Consider the following 17797-nt stretch of genomic DNA (forward strand, 5'->3'; position numbering starts at 1 on the left):
GGACCCAGGGGGAGGCTCACCTTCCCCTGACAGGGCTGGGAGAGGTGCACCTGTAGGCAATGGGTCCTCAACCACCTCCGGAGCCAGAGTGGATTCACCTGGTGCCTGCTCCTGAGGATCCGGCACAGGTGCAGGCGCTTCAGAATCAAGGCCCTGCCCCAGTTAAGCCGGCCCTGGAGGCGGGGACTCCTGTGCAGGCTGAGATTCCTCCGGTTCAGCCTCTGAATCGGATTCCCAGGCCATCACAGCCAAGTGATCAGGGGTTGTACCTTACTTTGCGTAGAACTGTGAAGAAGAACATGTTCCGCAGAGGTTTTCTGTATCCACGGTGGTGAATTGCCCATAGTGGTTAGTTTTACTTTGCCAAGGCAGCAGGGTGAAAGTAATTAACTTTAAAAAATAAATAATCATGAGCCTTTGAGCACATTCTTCAACTTGGCTTATTACTATTATCCTATATAGCCTAGCTTCCATGCACAGGAGAGTTGTATAAGCAGGTTTGGGGGGACTCCAAGATTTGATGAAGCACAAAAAGACTTTGGAGGGGGAGCCAAAGGAAGGCGGGGAGAAACTCCAAACATTCTTGTGAGGGCTGAACATGTTCAGGGGCCACAGAATGCTGAGTGTTTGTCAAAGGGGCTAAACCTGAAAATTGGTTAGCAGGGAATGGAATGGATTATCTTTGAGTGGGTTGGGGGAACATTGCTGGCTGGCTGAAACCCTGAACACAAATGCTGCACACTACAGTAGTATGCTCCACCTTTTACAGTGGTACCTCAGGTTACATACGCTTCAGGTTACAGACACTTCAGGTTACAGACTCTGCTAAACCAGAAATAGTACCTTGGGTTAAGAACTTTGCTTCAGGATGAGAACAGAAATCGTGGGGTGGCGGGGCGGCAGCAGCAGCGGGAGGCCCCATTAGCTAAAGTGGTGCTTCAGGTTAAGAACAGTTTCAGGTTAAGAATGGACCTCCGGAACAAATTAAGTTCTTAACCCGAGATACCACTGTATATTATTGATGAAATGCATGCTTCAGCTTTTCCACAAAGATCTGTGCCCAACTGACTTACAAACAAAACAAAACAAAAAAAAAACCAGATAAAACAACGAGGCGGCAGTATCAGGTTAAAACTTTACATGACAGATCTGCAGTGATTGAATATCTGTCCAAACCACTAGGTTTTCAAGATAAAGAGCAGGAAAGGAAGGGCAAGGGGGGGGGATTGCTGGACCTCATGCAAAATAGTTGCAGTGCTATTACAAAGTTCCTGTTCTGTACACCTGCCCAGGACAGAGAGCAAGACCTCTGAAGCTGACTTCAGGGTCCCAAGGGCTGCATATTGAAGAAGGTGGCTAAGGCAATATAGTGCTTTACAAATCAAGTGAAGCCGCTCCTTATCATGCTCCCTATCACTTACTTACCTGTGTGTCTGATGACTACGATGCAGCCTGTTTTGAACTAATAGGTGTTCTGCACGTCGTCATATCAGCTTTCTTCCGTATATCAAGGGAACCTCTTTATAGTCAGTTAATTCAGATTGCTATGCTAGTTACTTGCCCTGCTTTTATGGGATCTCCCCTCTCTATCAATGCCAAACGGCTGGGCTTGTTTCAGAAGTGAAATAAGATAACGGCCCCTCAAAAAGAGAGCGTTTCCAAAGTTTGTGCTTAATTGATGATAATTATAAAATGGACGATAACATCTTTATGGCCCTCTTTGATTGATGCGACAGTTTTCACAGCCGTCTCTTAACAGGATGCTCTGACAAGGAAGGTATTTTATCTCACCGTCTCCATTGGTGCATAAATATTTAAAAAATGAAAGGCATAATAAATCTGTCTGCTGCATATACACAGTTGGGCTGCCAAACATGCCACCTGTTTAGGATTTTAATGAACTGCTCTGGAATCAAGGGGTGGGGGGAGAATTCTAGTCAAATTAATGCTGTCATTTTCCTTTGCTGCAGACTTTTTTGTTTTTGTTTTTTTAAAATCAGAAGTATATAAGAAATCATTTTACTCTAAACTTGCTCAGTGAGGCGACTCTGACCTTATTATAAGAATCAGGGGAGGGGGTGCTGCGAGGCAGCTCAGTAGTTACAAGGGACGCGGGTGGTGCTGTGATCTAAACCACTGAGCCTCTTGGGCTTGCCGATCATAAGGTTGGTGGTTCGAATCCTCTCAATGGGGTCACAGCTCCTGCCAACCTAGCAGTTCGAAAGCACACCAGTGCAAGTAGATAAATAGGTACCACTGCAGCCGGAAGGTAAACAGCATTTCCATGCACTCTGGTTTCCGTAACAGTGTTCCATTGCTCCAGAAACGGTTTAGTCATGCTGGCCCCATGACCTGGAAAGCTGTCTGTGGACAAACTCTGGCTCCTTCAGCCTGAAAAGCGAGATGAGTGCCGCACCGCATAGTCGCTTTTGACTGGACTTAACTGTCCAGGGGTCCTTTACCTTTACTTTACATGGTGGACTTCTCATGGTGCTCACAGGGGATTTTCACCTACATACTAGAATGTCCTCATGAGAGCTCTGTTGGGATACTGACAAGGTCAGAGGTCACATCAGTAATCCAGCAGGATTCCAGAGTCTCAGGTTTGAAATGGATCAGGTAGCCTTGGGTTCCAATACTTCCAAGTTCTCTTGGTGGATCCTAGTCATAACTCCCTAAGAAGACTGCCACTAGATCAGGCGAAAGATGCATCTAGTTCCAGCATCTGATTTTCCGAAATGGCCAGCCTGTTAACCTCACTGCAGCACCATAGCAACTTGTATTCAAAGACAAAACGCCTCTAAATCTGGAGGCTCCATAGGGTTACCATGACTGGAGACCTATTGATGGGCAAGTCATTATCTCTCAGCCTAACCTTCCCCTGCAGGCTTGTTGTGATTGCTAGGTCATAGGCAGACACAGAGCAAATGAGTCAGGAGTCATGTGAGGTAGATTTATTGTAAAATGTATTGTTGCCCACATAAATTCCCACGCTGACACGGAAGCATTTATTGTCCTTCCAGGTCAAGGGAGCCAGAGGCCAGGTGGAAAAAAAGTCATTTTAGTGCCTTTATTGCAGGGATGCGGAACATGTGGCAGAGGTGGTTTTAGGGTGGCATATGGATGTACCTAGCATATGGATGGAATGAGACAGCCTTTCTGGACACCACAGTTACTTCCTAGAATAAAGGATAGGATGCAAGTGTTATTTTAAAAAATTGTGCATGTATACACTTCTGGGGAGCCCATCCCATGTGAATCAGAAGCATGTAAAAATGAGTGATAGGAGATTATTGCGAGACACAGATGTGTGGCCAGCCTGTTAATGCAAAAACCCAAATCCAGATGCAACCCTCCGTCCGTTTTCATAATGCAAGTAGAGGAAAGTACACTGTCACAACAAGTTCAGGGTCTCTTTTCCTTTTGAGCTCCTGCATGAGAAGCTTGTCGGACTTAGTTGCATTGATTCCTTTACTGGATTTGGCCTGCTTGAATGTTTTCTTTGGCAGTGGGCAGCAAAATGTTAGGTGATGGTGGACCAAGACACAACTGTATTCATTGTCATGGAAATGTTAGGAGTTTCTGGAGAGATTAGCAAGGCGGATTTCAGCAGCTGTGCCTTCCTTCATTGCTACTGAACAAGTAAGCTGGCTGGCTGTGGCTGCCAACCTAATTCATTTTTATTTTTTTTACCATCTCCAGTTTATTTGTCTTTTCAGTTTTCTTTGTGTGTGCTAGAAGATCACCAGAGTATGCTGTTTCTCAGAAAAAGACACACTGTGCTGGCATCTATCTATCTTTCAATTCAGTGGTTTAATCTGGAACACTGTGTCAATTACACAGAGCAGCCTCTACCAACCTGCTCAACTGATGTTTTTCATTCCAGAGAAGTTACATCGTTGCTTTTTAATTGTGTATAGAATTGAAAAATCCATCTGAATATTAGGCAGGTGCCAGAATAATTCCCATGTCCTTCCCACTTGACATGTTGATCTTACTCCGAAATTACTCTTTCTCCCTAAGTGTGCCTGCTCTGCAAAGTATTTAGGGTTGCCTGTTCCCCACCCCAAGGTATCCTGGACTACATCTCCTATCATCCTGAACCATTGGCCACTCTGCCTGAGGTTGATAGGAGTTGTAGTCCAGCAAAATTCTGAAGGACACCAGATTGGGGGAAGGCTGGTGTAGAGACATTTTGGTTTTGTGTAGCCAAGCATGAGGAGAAATAAGAGGAAATCCCAGTTCTAACTACCAGTTCTGATTGAGGGTTTCTAGAGGCCTAGTTTTTATGGAGGTGGTAGACCAGTGTCTAAACTTTGAGTTTAAAGTTCAGGTTTCAACTTCTCTCCCACAGGGTAGACTTTTGTTTTTTTGTTTTAGAAGAAACGGCAATACACAAATGGTATCACAATAATCTGAACCAAAAGTGTCAGAAGGAATATCAGCCTAAAGAAAACAGTCTTGTAATGTCAGTTAGAACAATACAAGCGAATTCCTTTCTGAGAGAGGACACCATAGGAAAAGGCCCATCCCAGTGGTTGACCAAAATCTTAGATAAAGAAAATAAAGAGAGTGTCTGTAGGTTTTTCTATATCTTTTCACTTGTTATATTAAATAGCTGCTGCCTTGCCCCTTCCTCTTCTTGTTGTTGTTGATTCAATTTACTGTATATCCTACCGTTCCTCCAAAAGGAGCCCAGGGAGGCAAACACAAGGTGATAATTCCAATGTAGAAGAAAGCTGTATAAAGGGTAAAGGGGACCCCTGACCATTAGGTCCATTCGTGCCCGACTCTGGGCTTGCGGCACTCATCTCGCTCTATAGGCCGAGGGAGCCGGCGTACAGCTTCTGGGTCATGTGGCCAGCATGACTAAGCTGCTTCTGGTGAACCAGAGCAGCGCACGGAAACACCATTTACCTTCCCGCCGGAGCGGTACCTATTTATCTACTTGCACTTTGACGTGCTTTGGAACTGCTAGGTTGGCCAGAGCAGGGACCGAACAACGGGAGCTCACCCCGTCGTGGGGATTCGAACCGCCGACCTTCTGATCGGCAAGTCCTAGGCTCTGTGGTTTAACCCACTGTGCCACCCACATCCTACCCTTACTCCCAAAGGAGCCCAGGGAGGCAAACACAATGTGCTGATTCCAATGTAGAAGAAAGCTGTAGAGATATAGAGAAAAGGCTACTTCGTTCCACATATTCTGTCTCTGATATCAACCATTCATGTTCTCTATTGCATACTTACCCCATTTGGGAAAGTTCAGCGAATTCTGTCTTTGGGAATTCTGTGATGAACTCATCTCACCCACACCTTCCAGATTAACATGCAGGTCACAATTTTGTTATCCATCACCTGTTTTTACACTTCTCAAATCTTATGACAGTTCTCAGCTCAAAATATGAATTGAAACAGGTCTACACAAATATATAGGATGGGATGGATTTGCAGATAAACACATACAACAGTGGCAAAGACAGGAAACAGACTGATTTGTCCATCCCTAAGCCCATTCACCAAATTTAAACTGTATTTGGCGTGTGGAATATCATATTATTCAGAGGTGGGCTTAGGCTGTACCTTAAAGCTGGGTTCTTAGTTTTGCAGCTCCAGCTCTCTGGAATCAATTGCTGAAAATGTTTGGTTAAGAAGGTATGACCCAGTCATTTATAAAATAGTAATTGTAATTGTATATAAAATAGTCATTTATAAAATAATAATAATAATAATAATAATAATAATAATAATAATAATAATAATAATAATTTTTTATTTATACCCCGCCCTCCCCAGCCAAGGCCGGGCTCAGAGCGGCTTACAAGCAATAATAAAAACAAGATGAATGATTACAACTTAAAAACAAAAATAAAATACAACATTAAAATAATGCAACATTAAAGTATTAAAATGTAGCCTCATTGCAGGAGAAGGAAAAGAAAAAAGAAAATGGGGGGGAGGGAATCAAATTGGCTCCAAGCCAAAGGCCAGGCGGAACAACTCTGTCTTACAGGCCCTGCGGAAAGAAATCAGATCCTGCAGGGCCCTGGTCTCATGAGACAGAGCGTTCCACCAAGTTGGGGCCAGTGCTGAAAAGGCCCTGGCTCTGGTTGAAGCCAATCTAACTTCCTTAGGGCCTGGGACCACTAGGGTGTTGTTATTTATGGACCTTGAGGCTCTCCGTGGGGCATACCAGGCGAGGCGGTCCCGTAGGTACGAGGGTCCCAGGCCGTGAAGGGCTTTAAAGGACAAAAGCAGCACCTTAAATCTGACCCTGTACTCCACCGGGAGCCAGTGCAGCTTGTAAAGCACTGGATGAATATGCTCCCATGGCAGAGACCCCGTGAGGAGCCTCGCTGCAGCATTCTGTACCCGTTGGAGTTTCTGGGACAGCTTCAAGGGCAGCCCCGCATAGAGCAAATTACAGTAGTCAAGCCTGGAGATGACTGTCGCATGGATCACTGTGGCCAGGTCGGGGCGGGAAAGGTAAGGGACCAACTGCTTGATGCGGCGAAGGTGGAAAAATGTCGCCTTGGCTGTTGCTGTAACTTGCGCCTCCATGGACAGGGAGGCGTCAAGGATTACACCCAAACTCTTAACGGAAGGCAATGGCACTAACTGGGCCCCCTCAAGAGAAGGGAGTTGGTCCCTCATCCCCATACCATCCCGACCCAGCCATAGGACCTCTGTCTTCGAAGGATTTAGTTTCAATCGGCTCCCACGAAACCATCCAGCCACAGCTTCCAAGCATCTGGTCAGTGTGTCCGGGGCCGAGTCAGTGTGGCCACCCATCAGCAGATAGAGCTGAGGGTCATGAGCATATTGGTGACAGCCCAGCCCAAAGCTCCGGATAATCTGGGCAAGGGGGCGCATAAAAATGTTAAAAAGCATCGGGGAGAGAATTGCGCCCTGTGGCACTCCACACACCAAGGAGTGGCGTGATGACATTTCCCTCCCTAGTGCCACCCTCTGTCCCCGACCAGAGATAAAAGAGCACAACCAGTTACGGGCTATGCCCTGTATCCCCACGTCTGCGAGGCGATGGTCCAGAAGATCATGATCGACCATGTCAAAGGCTGCTGACAAATCTAAAAGGATCAGCAGCCCTGACCCGCCTCGATCCAGTTGTCTACGGATATCATCTGTTAGGGCAACCAGAGCCGTCTCCGTCCCAAAACCAGGACGGAAACCGGACTGAAATGGATATAATGCCGATGTTTCCTCCAGAAACCTACCAAGCTGTTCAGCAACCGCTCTCTCAATTACCTTACCCAGGTATGGAAGATTTGAAACTGGGCGGTAATTGGATAGGTCTAAGGGATCTAATGAAGTTTTCTTTAAGAGTGGACGCACCACTGCTTCCTTCAGTTCCCCTGGGAATGTCCCCGTGTCAAGGGACAAATTGATAATTTCAACCAGGGGGGTCCGCGCAACATCTGGACACTCCCTAATCAGCCAAGACGGGCACGGATCAAGGAGGCAGGTGGTGGGCCTACCAACTTGGAGGAATCTATCCACATCAGTAGGGAGTATCCGATCGAAATGGTCCAACACTGGACCTGAAGTCAGTCGAGGGCCTCCAGTTCAGTTACTGTATCTAAATTGGCAGGGAGGTCACAGCGGAGCAACAGGATTTTCTCCGCAAAAAAGCTCGCGAATGCCTCACAGCTGTGGGTCGAATTTGTGCTTAAATTTGTGCTTAATTTGTGCCTAAGGACGTTATTGACCTAATTATTCTAAAAAGTTGTGCCGGGCGAGAGCTAGCGGATGCAATGGAAGCTGCAAAGTAAGATTTCTTAGCAGCTTTCATAGCCATCTCATAGGCTTTCATAAGCGTCCTATAAGATGTTCTTGAGGCTCCGTCACGAGTCCGTCGCCATACTCGCTCTAGCCGTCTGAGATCCCGTTTCATTTTCCGGAGCTCCTCAGTAAACCAAGGGGCCCGGTTTCGACGGGGTCGCAGAGGGCGCTTAGGCGCGATCTCATCAATGGCTGCCAAGAGCCGGTTATTCCAGTCCTCAACAAGGTCATCTAATGAGTCGCCAGGAGGAGCAGGGTTCCGCAAGGCTTGTTGGAATCTATCAGGATCCATCAGTTTTCGCGGACGAGCCCAAATAGGTTCGCCACCCGAGCCGGGGAGGAGCGGGAAGTCAATCTTGGCTTTTAAAGCGTAGTGATCAGACCATGGCACTTTCACAGCGGGGAGCATGATCACATCTATGCCAACCCCAAAGATCAGATCCAGCGTGTGGCCTGCTTGATGAGTGGGGCCCAAAACAAACTGGGAGAGCCCTAGTGTTGCCATGGAAGTCACTAGGTCCAGAGCCTGTGAGGAGGGAGCGGCATCGGCATGGACGTTGAAGTCTCCCAAAACCAGTAGGTTTGGGAACTCCAAGGCCCAGCCCGCCACCGCCTCCAGCAGATCTGACAGGGTGGCTGCAGGTGTGCTGGGTGGTCGGTACACCAGCCAGACAGCCAAGCTCTCCTTGGTGCCCCACACGAGACCAACACAATCAATGCCCGAGATCGCCGGTGATGGCAGAGCTCTGAAAGAGCAATCCTCCCGGAATAACAACAATAGTAATTGTATTTCCATAATTTTGTTTTAGAGCTTATCCAAATAGTTTTCATGGTTTTCAACATATTTTTTTTTGCATTTTGTTTTATTTTTTACCCTGTACACTGCCTTGATGACCTTAGGTTGTGAATAAGTTTATAAATTTGAAGAATACAAAACAAATATGTGATTTCCTCACCTCTTTTCTCAAGTGGTTTAGTTCTGAGAGGACTGTACCACATGTCCTTTTTCAAAATGTAGATTGGCTCTCAGTGGCTGGAACCGAACAAGGATTCAAAATAACAGTGCATGTTTTATATAACCCCTTTAATATTGTTTAATTGATGCAATTTCTCTCAGCCCGAGCCCTTGGGAATTGGTCTAGTTATAAATCCAGATAAATTATAAATAATCTGCGTATGGAGCAGCCTGCTAACAAGTTAGTTGTGTCTCTAGCCAAGTCTTTTCTTTCAGTAGAGCTTTTCAAGTGATTTCCTCCATAGTTGGCACAGTCTGTATTTAATAAGTAAGTTAATTTACCCTGCAATTGATTATCGTCTCAAATCCCTGCTTCCAAAAGCCAAATACTTGTTTCCCCCACCACCATAACTTACAATAATCTTTCCCATGAAGCTAGACTATTTCAGATGGTAACTATGCGTGAAATACATCAACGGCATTATCTTAAATATGAAGAGAATGAAGAGGGAGAGGCTTTTTGTGGTGGGGTGAGAGGCTTAATGCAACAGCTGTCATTTCTGTTGCAACACAACCCTAAACATATTAATTCAGATATGCCCCACTGAGTTCAATGGGGTTACTCCTGATCTGTTAGGGCAAAAGGGGGCACGGCTTGTCGTAAACTGGCTGGACGCAGAGGAATGGTGGGAGGAGCCAGCTGGGGAACCACCAATGGAAGAAGGCTCAGAGCCAGGGGACTGGTGGTGGGACAAGATGGTGGTCAGAGGGGAGAAGGTTGGGAGGAGAAGGTGTCAAAAGCTGAAGAGGTAACAGGGCTTAGGGAGCAGGGGGAGTGAGGCAGATGCTTGGGGTTACCACAGATTGCTGGTGAGGTATCCCATACAACAAAACAACAACACCACAAACTGGCTTAGAAGTATAAAACCAAATTTACTAGAATAATAGCTAGAATAGAGATAGGCTTGTAACCCTTCAAACAACAAACATACTAAGGTGCCATGTGCAAGACAAAGCCTGGAGATACTGTAAACATGGAGTGGAAAAATGTACAACTCTATCTTAACAAGTTACATGTGCAGTAAACGTTATACATGGATGAATGAACCGTTCAACAAGTAGCATAAGTCCAATCACAGAATGGCAACCCCGTGTTGCCACAACGGCAAGGATAGCACACTGGAGAATATGCAAAAATATGCTACTTGCTGCACGGTTCATTTATCCAGTCTGTATAACATTTACTGCACATGTAACTTGTCAATAATAATAATAATAATAATAGTTTTATTTATTTATTTATTTATTTGCCGCCCATCTGGCTGGGTTTCCCCAGCCACTCTAGGCAGCTTACAACAAAATGCTAAAATACAATAACCTATTAAACATTAAAAGCTTCCCTAAACAGGGCTGCCTTCAGATGTGAGTTGTACATTTATCCACTCCATGTTTATAGTACCTCCAGGCTTTGTCTTGCACATGGCACCTTAGTATGTTTGTTGCTTGAATGGTTATTACAGTGGTACCTCAGGTTACATACGCTTCAGGATACATATGCTTCAGGTTACAGACTCCGCTAACCCAGAAATAGTGCTTCAGGTTAAGAACTTTGATTCAGGATAAGAACAGAAATCGTGCTCCGGTGGCGCGGCAGCAGCAGGAGTCCCCATTAGCTAAAGTGGTGCTTCAGGTTAAGAACAGTTTCAGGTTAAGAACAGACCTCCGGAATGAATTAAGTACTTAACCTGAGGTACCACTGTAAGTCTATCTCTATTCTAGCTATTATTCTAGTAAATTTGGTTTTATAAGCTAGTTTGTGGTGTTGTTGTTTTGTTGTATTATTGTTACTATCACCACATTTGATACTTTAGGTATCCCATACAGCCTGTCCTATCCTCTCTCAAGCTAGCCTTCTGCCTTTACTTGCGTGGAGGATGCTTCCTGCCATCTGTGTTGACGTCCAGCCAGCTTCTGTACTTGGAACGGGGAGGTTGGATGAGGCACCATCTTGGCCTTCACCCCAGGCAGCAAAATGCCTTGGGCTGGCTGTGCTACCAGTTTCTTTCTAGAAGGAGTTATTCTGAAGAAAGAAGCATACACACACACAAACACACAGACATGCTTGATCCAAACCCTCCCAGACGCATTGACCTTTTGCAGGTAATTCTAGTTTGGGCATGAGAGGCTGTTTGTTTGGTGCAGTTTATGTAGCATGCAAGAGCTTCCTGAAGTGATAATAGGGGATTATTAAATTTAATGCCTTGTCAATCTGAAGCCTAACAGAAATGGGAGGTGGAGGTTATGTCGTAACTCCAACTGCAAAACTGTATAAAGCAGGAAGCATTCTGCAGCATAACAGCCTCAGCTTTGCACTTCACAGTCTCCAGGAAGTGGATCAGCAGTGCTTCAAAAGCCCCCTTTAGCCCCAGCCTCCATTCCCCCTGCTCACACCTAACGCCCTCTGTGATGTCTGGTGATTGGCCAAAGCAGGGCCAAATCAGCCAAAATGGGAAACTGTGGTCAGCCTAATAATTTATGCTGGTTTTAATAAGAACAAAAGAAGAATCCGCTGGATCAGGCCAATGGCCTATCAAGCCCAGAATCCTGCTCTCACAGTGGCCAGTTGGATGCCTGGGTGAAACCCACAAACTGGATTTAGGGCACAAGAGCCCTTCCCCCTCTTGCAGTTTCCAGCAACTCTTATTCAGACGAATGGCTCACTCCAACTGTGTAGGCGGAATGCAGCTATCACGGCTAGTAGCCTTTGATACACATAATGTACAATCATACCTCATGTTATGTTTGCTTCAAGTTGAACATTTTCAGGTTGCATCCCGTGGTGACCCGGAAGTACCTGAAAGGGTTACTTCCTGGTTTCGCCGCTTGCGCATGTGCATGTGCATGCGCACAAAATGAGATCACGTGCATGCGCAGAAGCGACAAATCGTGACCCGCGCATGTGCAGACACGCAGAAATGGGTTGCGTTCCTTTCAGGTTGCGAACGGGCCTCCAGAACGGATCCCGTTCACAACTAGGGGTACCACTGTACTTGTAATGTATTTATTGTTTCTTTGAGATACTTTCTCTAAACAGAAAGAGTGTGACTAATTTAATAATAATAGTAACAAGGATGATATCCACAGGCCAGAGATTCACCACCCATGTCCTGGAGCAGGGAAAGAGGGCCATGCAAAGTTAACTGAGGCTGCCTAAACTCTGTACCTTAAAGCATACTTGAAACACATTTCCCTCCTCAAAGAATTCTGGGCACTGTAGTTTGTGAAGGGCTGCCAGGAACCCTAACTATGTGAACGGTACACTACAGTGCCCAGAAGTCTTTGAGGGAAAGAATGTGATTCAATTGCATAATGTGTACACAGCCTGTTTATGACTGTTATTTCGTTTTCATGAGTTTCCCCCAATATGTTACGTTCCACATTATATTGGTGCTTCCGTGTGGTGTAAAGGCCACTGCTGGAACTATAGCGCAAGAGAGAAGAAGAAGAAGAATTTGGATTTGATATCCTGCTTTATCACTACCCGAAGGAGTCTCAAAGCGGCTAACAATCTCCTTTCCTTTCCTCCCCCACAACAAACACTCTGTGAGGTGAGTGGGGCTGAGAGACTTCACAGAAGTGTGACTAGCCCAAGGTCACCCAGCAGCTGCATGTGGAGGAGCGGAGACGCAAACCTGGTTCCCCGGATTACAAATCTACCGCTCTTAATCACTACACCACACTGGCTCTCACAGAGAGTTCCAGAGGGGAAAAAAAAACCCTTGTAAGTAATATGAAAATGAGTGCTAAACTTATGATATATTCAGCTATAGATCCAGAAGTGGCATTTGCACCATGTGAAAGCTCAAATATAATGTGGAAATGTAACAGTGAGGGAAGAGTCATGGAAATGAAATGAACTGGTATTCTCTATTTGAAAAAGTGTTGTTCAAGCTGTCAATGCACACATTTTGCCACCTTCTAACTTGGCTATGGGACGCGGGTGGCGCTGTGGGTTAAACCACAGAGCCTAGGACTTGCCGATCAGAAGGTCGGCGGTTCGAATCCCCACAGCAGGGTGAGCTCCCGTTGCTTGGTCCCTGCTCCTGCCAACCTAGCAGTTCGAAAGCATGTCAAAGTGCAAGTAGATAAATAGGTACCACTCTGGTGGGAAGGTAAACGGTAAACGCAGACGGTAAACGCAGAAGCTGTCTGCGGACAAATGCTGGCTCCCTCGGCCAATAAAGCGAGATGAGCGCCACAACCCCAGAGTCGGCCACGAGTGGACCTAATGGTCAGGGGTCCCTTTACCTTTACTAACTTTGCTACTTGAAGGAAATGTAACCTCTTCTCCCCCAACCCCCCATGGACATGCCTGGTTTCTCTCAACTGTGGCCATGTTGGAAATAATTTTCCAGGCTACTCCCCAAAGCCAGGAGTACCTTATTTGGGAAACCTCCTCTCATCCAGCTTCCAGAACAGCTCTAGAAGGCCAGGTGACCCCTTTTAAGAAGCTGCTTATTAAGATGTGCTTTAAAGGTAGGAAGAGAGTGAAATTGTAGAGCAGAACCTCGCAAAAATCTGAAAATGAAAGCAACTTCTGATTACAGGGGAGGATAAAGTAATCCGATATGATGTGGCAATAAAGGATAATGGGCTTTGGAAAGGCTTGTGGAAATGGTATCATTTAAGCACAATTAAATAATGATGATGATGGAGAATATATTTGCAGTATTGCTGTGGGCTGTACAGGAGGCTGGCTTTAATAAACTAGAGGCTGACTGCCCAGTGTGTTAAGTTAATTTCAGTGACTGCCTCCATGTGGATAAATATGAGGTCCTCACCCCCTTTACTCACCTTTCTGAGGCTCAGTGGAACAAACTCTGGGAAAGTCATCATCATCATCATTTTTAATTTCTATACCGTCTTTCTATCTTATAATACTCAAGACAGTATACAAGCTGAAGAAACAAAAAATGTACATCTTATAACAATCTAATGCAATAGAAAAATGTAATACTAAAACAAAACTTTAAAATAAGCAACCTACATCAAAAAAGTAACTTTCAACAATCTCTCTTTCTCTGTCTGTGTGTGTAGATGGTGTGTGTGTGTGTGTGCTGTGAAAGAAATTCTGGAAGAACGATTTGTTGTTGTTTTTTAGTCGTTTAGTCGTGTCCGACTCTTTGTGACCCCATGGACCAGAGCACGCCAGGCACTCCTGTCTTCCACTGCCTCCCGCAGTTTGGTCAAACTCATGTTTGTAGCTTCGAGAACATTGTCCAACCATCTTGTCCTCTGTTGTCCCCTTCTCCTTGTGCCCTCCATCTTTCCCAGCATCAGGATCTTTTCCAGGGAGTCTTCTCTTCTCATGAGGTGGCCAAAGTATTGGAGCCTCAGTTTCACGATCTGTCCTTCCAGTGAGCACTCAGGGCTGATTTCCTTAAGAATGGATAGATTTGATCTTTTTGCAGTCCACGGGACTCTCAAGAGTCTCCTCCAGCACCATAATTCAAAAGCATCAATTCTTCGGCGATCAGCCTTCTTTATGGTCCAGCTCTCATTTCCATACATCACTACTGGGAAAACCATAGCATGAATGATAGAAAGAAGAACTATAGAACTAGATTTGAGCAATTAAGAGTTTGAGATACCCAGAACAGAGAACTAACTATTTCGTTCCAGCCCTTTATATGCATCTTCTGAAATCAGAAATGTTGGAGGCTGTCAGATTGCTCAGTGTTCAATGGAATGATGAAGCTATTAATGATGTCAAAATGAGATTCTGTATTCAGCATGTGGCAGAGAAAATAGAAGCTTAAAATCAATCTGCTGGGGACAAGATGGATTGTCGGCTTCCATCTCAGCTGTGTTTGCAGAGAAGCATAACTACTTTATGCTGTATGTTGACCTATAAAGTTGGAAACTTCAGCCTGAAGAGTCTCTCCCACTGTGTTCCACTGCAGGGAAACTTAAGTGCAGATATAATGCTTTAATCACATTTTGCTTTCCTTAATGATAGTTAAATGCTATGCTTGACCTGAATACCAGAACCATGGTTACGGGCCAGGCCATTAACCAGGATATGAAACCGTGGTTCGAAATGGGTTTGAACATCACAAATTGTGTTAATGCCGTAACAGTATTATACCTGCACTAAACAAGCCACGGTTAATAAGAGTTCTGCCCTGAACAAAGGTGATTTTTGCACATCCTTGCTTGCAAGACTGCACACAGGCCTCACCGAAGTCTCCCTTTATTCACACTCTGGCAGCTGTCTTTAGATCAGCACTTGATTTCACTGTGCCCTTGGGGTGTTTGAAAATCAGGGTTCAATCCATTGTTAGCACAGTGCACAATCATGCACGATGCTTTCATATGGTTTGAGAGTGGCCATGAATGCTCTACTGAGTGTGCCAAGCACATTTGAGATGCAGAGACACTTTTGTGAAGCCCCTCTTCACCTGGAGAGTCATCCAAACCAGAACATCTTCCGGGACGATTTCATTTGGGAGAGTTTGGGTAGCCAGATGTGATATTTGGCATGATTTATGGGCTTTAATCTTGAGTTTTAATATTCTTATCCCCTTGATCTCAAGGGCTCATCCCGTCTTCTTTTTCAAAATTTCATTTTTTAAGGGTACCATATTCTTGCCTGGAAATCGGGTGACTGAGCATCCTTGCAATGATGAAAGTCCAGGGAAGTTCCTCTTTGAAGTGATTCCAGGTAGGATATTTTATTCACTATAAATCTGTTGTTATGTTGTACTGACTGACTAATGACCAACTTTATTCAGCCTTAACAGATGCTGGAAATCATTAATGATTCAATTTAAGGAGAAAGGGGAGGATCTCATATATATATACACATACATATATGCATATGTGTTAGTGGTAAAGCTTATTTACAGTTTTTCCTATTTTCTTTGTTTTATATAAAGAAGATTATAGTTCATTTGCATTTGGCACATTAGAAGTTGCTTTAAGTTTCTAGACTCCCTTGGCTTTGAAAGAAATGGAACCCTTAATGGATTTGATTTGTTAACATTAGGTAATAATTAGTTAAAGCGAGCGCTCCATAACAGCAGATCTAGGAGAAGGAACACTCTGATCTTAAACCTCTGCTGCCTTGCGGGATATTTTTGGGAGAAGAAAAGGCTAAGGAGTAAACCCTAGACAAATCTAGAGTAAAAAGGTAAAGGAACCCTTGACAGTTAAGTCCGGTCAAAGGTGACTATGGGGTTGCAACACTCATCTCGCTTTCAGGCCGAGGGAGCCAGCGTTTGTCCACAGACAGCTTTCCAGGTCATGGGGCCAGCATGACAAAACGGCTTTCTGGTGCAACAGTACACCATGAAGGAAACCAGAGTGCACGGAAATGCCGTTTACCTTCCCGCCACAGCAGTACCTATTTATCTACTTGCACTGGTGTGCTTTTGAACTGCTAGGTTGGCAGGAGCTGGGACAGAGCAACGTGAGCTCATCCCGTCATGGGGGTTCAAACTGCTGACCTTCTGATCGGCAACTCAAGAGGCTCAGTGGTTTAGACCACAGCGCCACCCGCATCCCTACAAATCTAGAGTGGAGTCCCTAAAGACAATTGGATGGCATCTTATACGCCTCCTTCCAGCAACTCCTGCAGCCAAGCTGGTGCAAAACATATAGCTCTGTTTTCCTTTGGACCACATTAGTGAAGCCGGGGGGGGGGCGTGTCTTGTCATCTGGGCAGTCTAAGGCCACAATATACAGTGGTGCCCCGCAAGACGAATGCCTTGCAAGACGGAAAACTCGCTAGACGAAAGAGTTTTCCGTTTTGGAGGTGCTTCGCAAAACGAATCTCCTATGGGCTTGCTTCGCAAGACGACAATGTCTTGCGAGTTCCTGCTGGTTCCCCCCCCTTTTCTAAGCCGCTAAGCTGCTTATCAGCTGCTCCGATCAGCAGATAAGCCACTAAAAGCCGCTAATAGCGCTAATAGCGCTAATCCGCTAATCCTTCAATGGGCTTGCTTCGCAAGACGAAAAAACCGCTAGACGAAGAGAATCACAGAATGGATTCTTTTCGTCTTGCGAGGCACCACTGTACATTACCCAGGCTTGCATGCCGGGGCAGTCACTTCATTGCTGCTAACACAGCAGTTGGACTTCACCCCCTTGCCTCTCGAGACAGATGGATGCCAACAACCCTGACCCATACGACTGCACCCTGATTTATGTGTGTGAATACCCAGAATCTCTGTTTTATTTGCTTTTATATCATTTTCAGGCTGTTTTTTTTATCTTAATGGATATTGGTTTTTATATCGCACATAGTTTCTCCCACTTGGAAGAGTTTAAAAATATTAAGCATTTTGGAAATGATTTTAAATATGTAAATGAGCAGTTCTCATTTCCTGTGCATTCTTAAGACTTTGGAATGAAATACTGTAATAGGTCATCCTGGACAGAGAATTATTTTTCGTGCACGCTTCCTCATTTTTGGTGCACCCCTCCCCCACCTTATCTGATGCAGAAGTCAATGTGTGTCTTACAGTTTCATGGGAAACCAAAGTTCTAATGGGCTCCAGCTTGGAGCCAATGACACAGTAAGAGAAGCTGTGCTGTGTTGGTGGCCAGCAGTTGGCTTTCTTTAGCATTCCACACAGGCTTAGCATAATGGACAGATGTTCCATTTGTCCAATGGCAGCATTGGATGTGGCCAGGAATATCGGAGATAGGGAAAATAGATTGGATTCCTGCTAAGAATATTGCTGGGAGATGGTGCTAAGGATATGGATTAGTTCAGGGTCTTCATCACATCATCACTTTGTTCAGGGGTCTTCCTGAATGAGGGCTGAGAGAGAGAGAGAGAGAGTGCGCGAAAAACATTCTATTGAATTAGTAGTCTCTTCACAGCATTGCTGCCTGGGTTCCTTCAGGACTGGTAGGATATAAATGACATGAAGAAACAGCTAGTGGAAGAAAATTCAGACATCTATGGCATTTATACTGCCCCACCAACACTTATCTGGCTGTTGAATTGTTTTCGCGTAAAGTTGCTATTGTAATTTT

At 45.1% G+C, this 17797-nt stretch overlaps 1 protein-coding gene across 3 annotated transcripts in view; it reads left to right on the forward strand.

Moving 5' to 3' along the window:
* Nucleotides 1-17797, forward strand: part of ARHGAP24 (Rho GTPase activating protein 24) — a 436664-nt gene that overhangs the window by 184761 nt on the left and 234106 nt on the right. For all 3 annotated transcript variants that reach the window (XM_082236421.1, XM_082236422.1, XM_082236423.1), the window contains one exon: nucleotides 15389-15476. In XM_082236421.1, the coding sequence (XP_082092547.1) occupies nucleotides 15389-15476 (88 nt within the window). The remainder of the gene's footprint in view (nucleotides 1-15388; nucleotides 15477-17797) is intronic.

This window comes from Podarcis vaucheri (assembly GCF_965113315.1).
Source record: "Podarcis vaucheri genome assembly, chromosome: 9".
In the NCBI taxonomy this organism is placed as follows: domain Eukaryota; kingdom Metazoa; phylum Chordata; class Lepidosauria; order Squamata; family Lacertidae; genus Podarcis; species Podarcis vaucheri.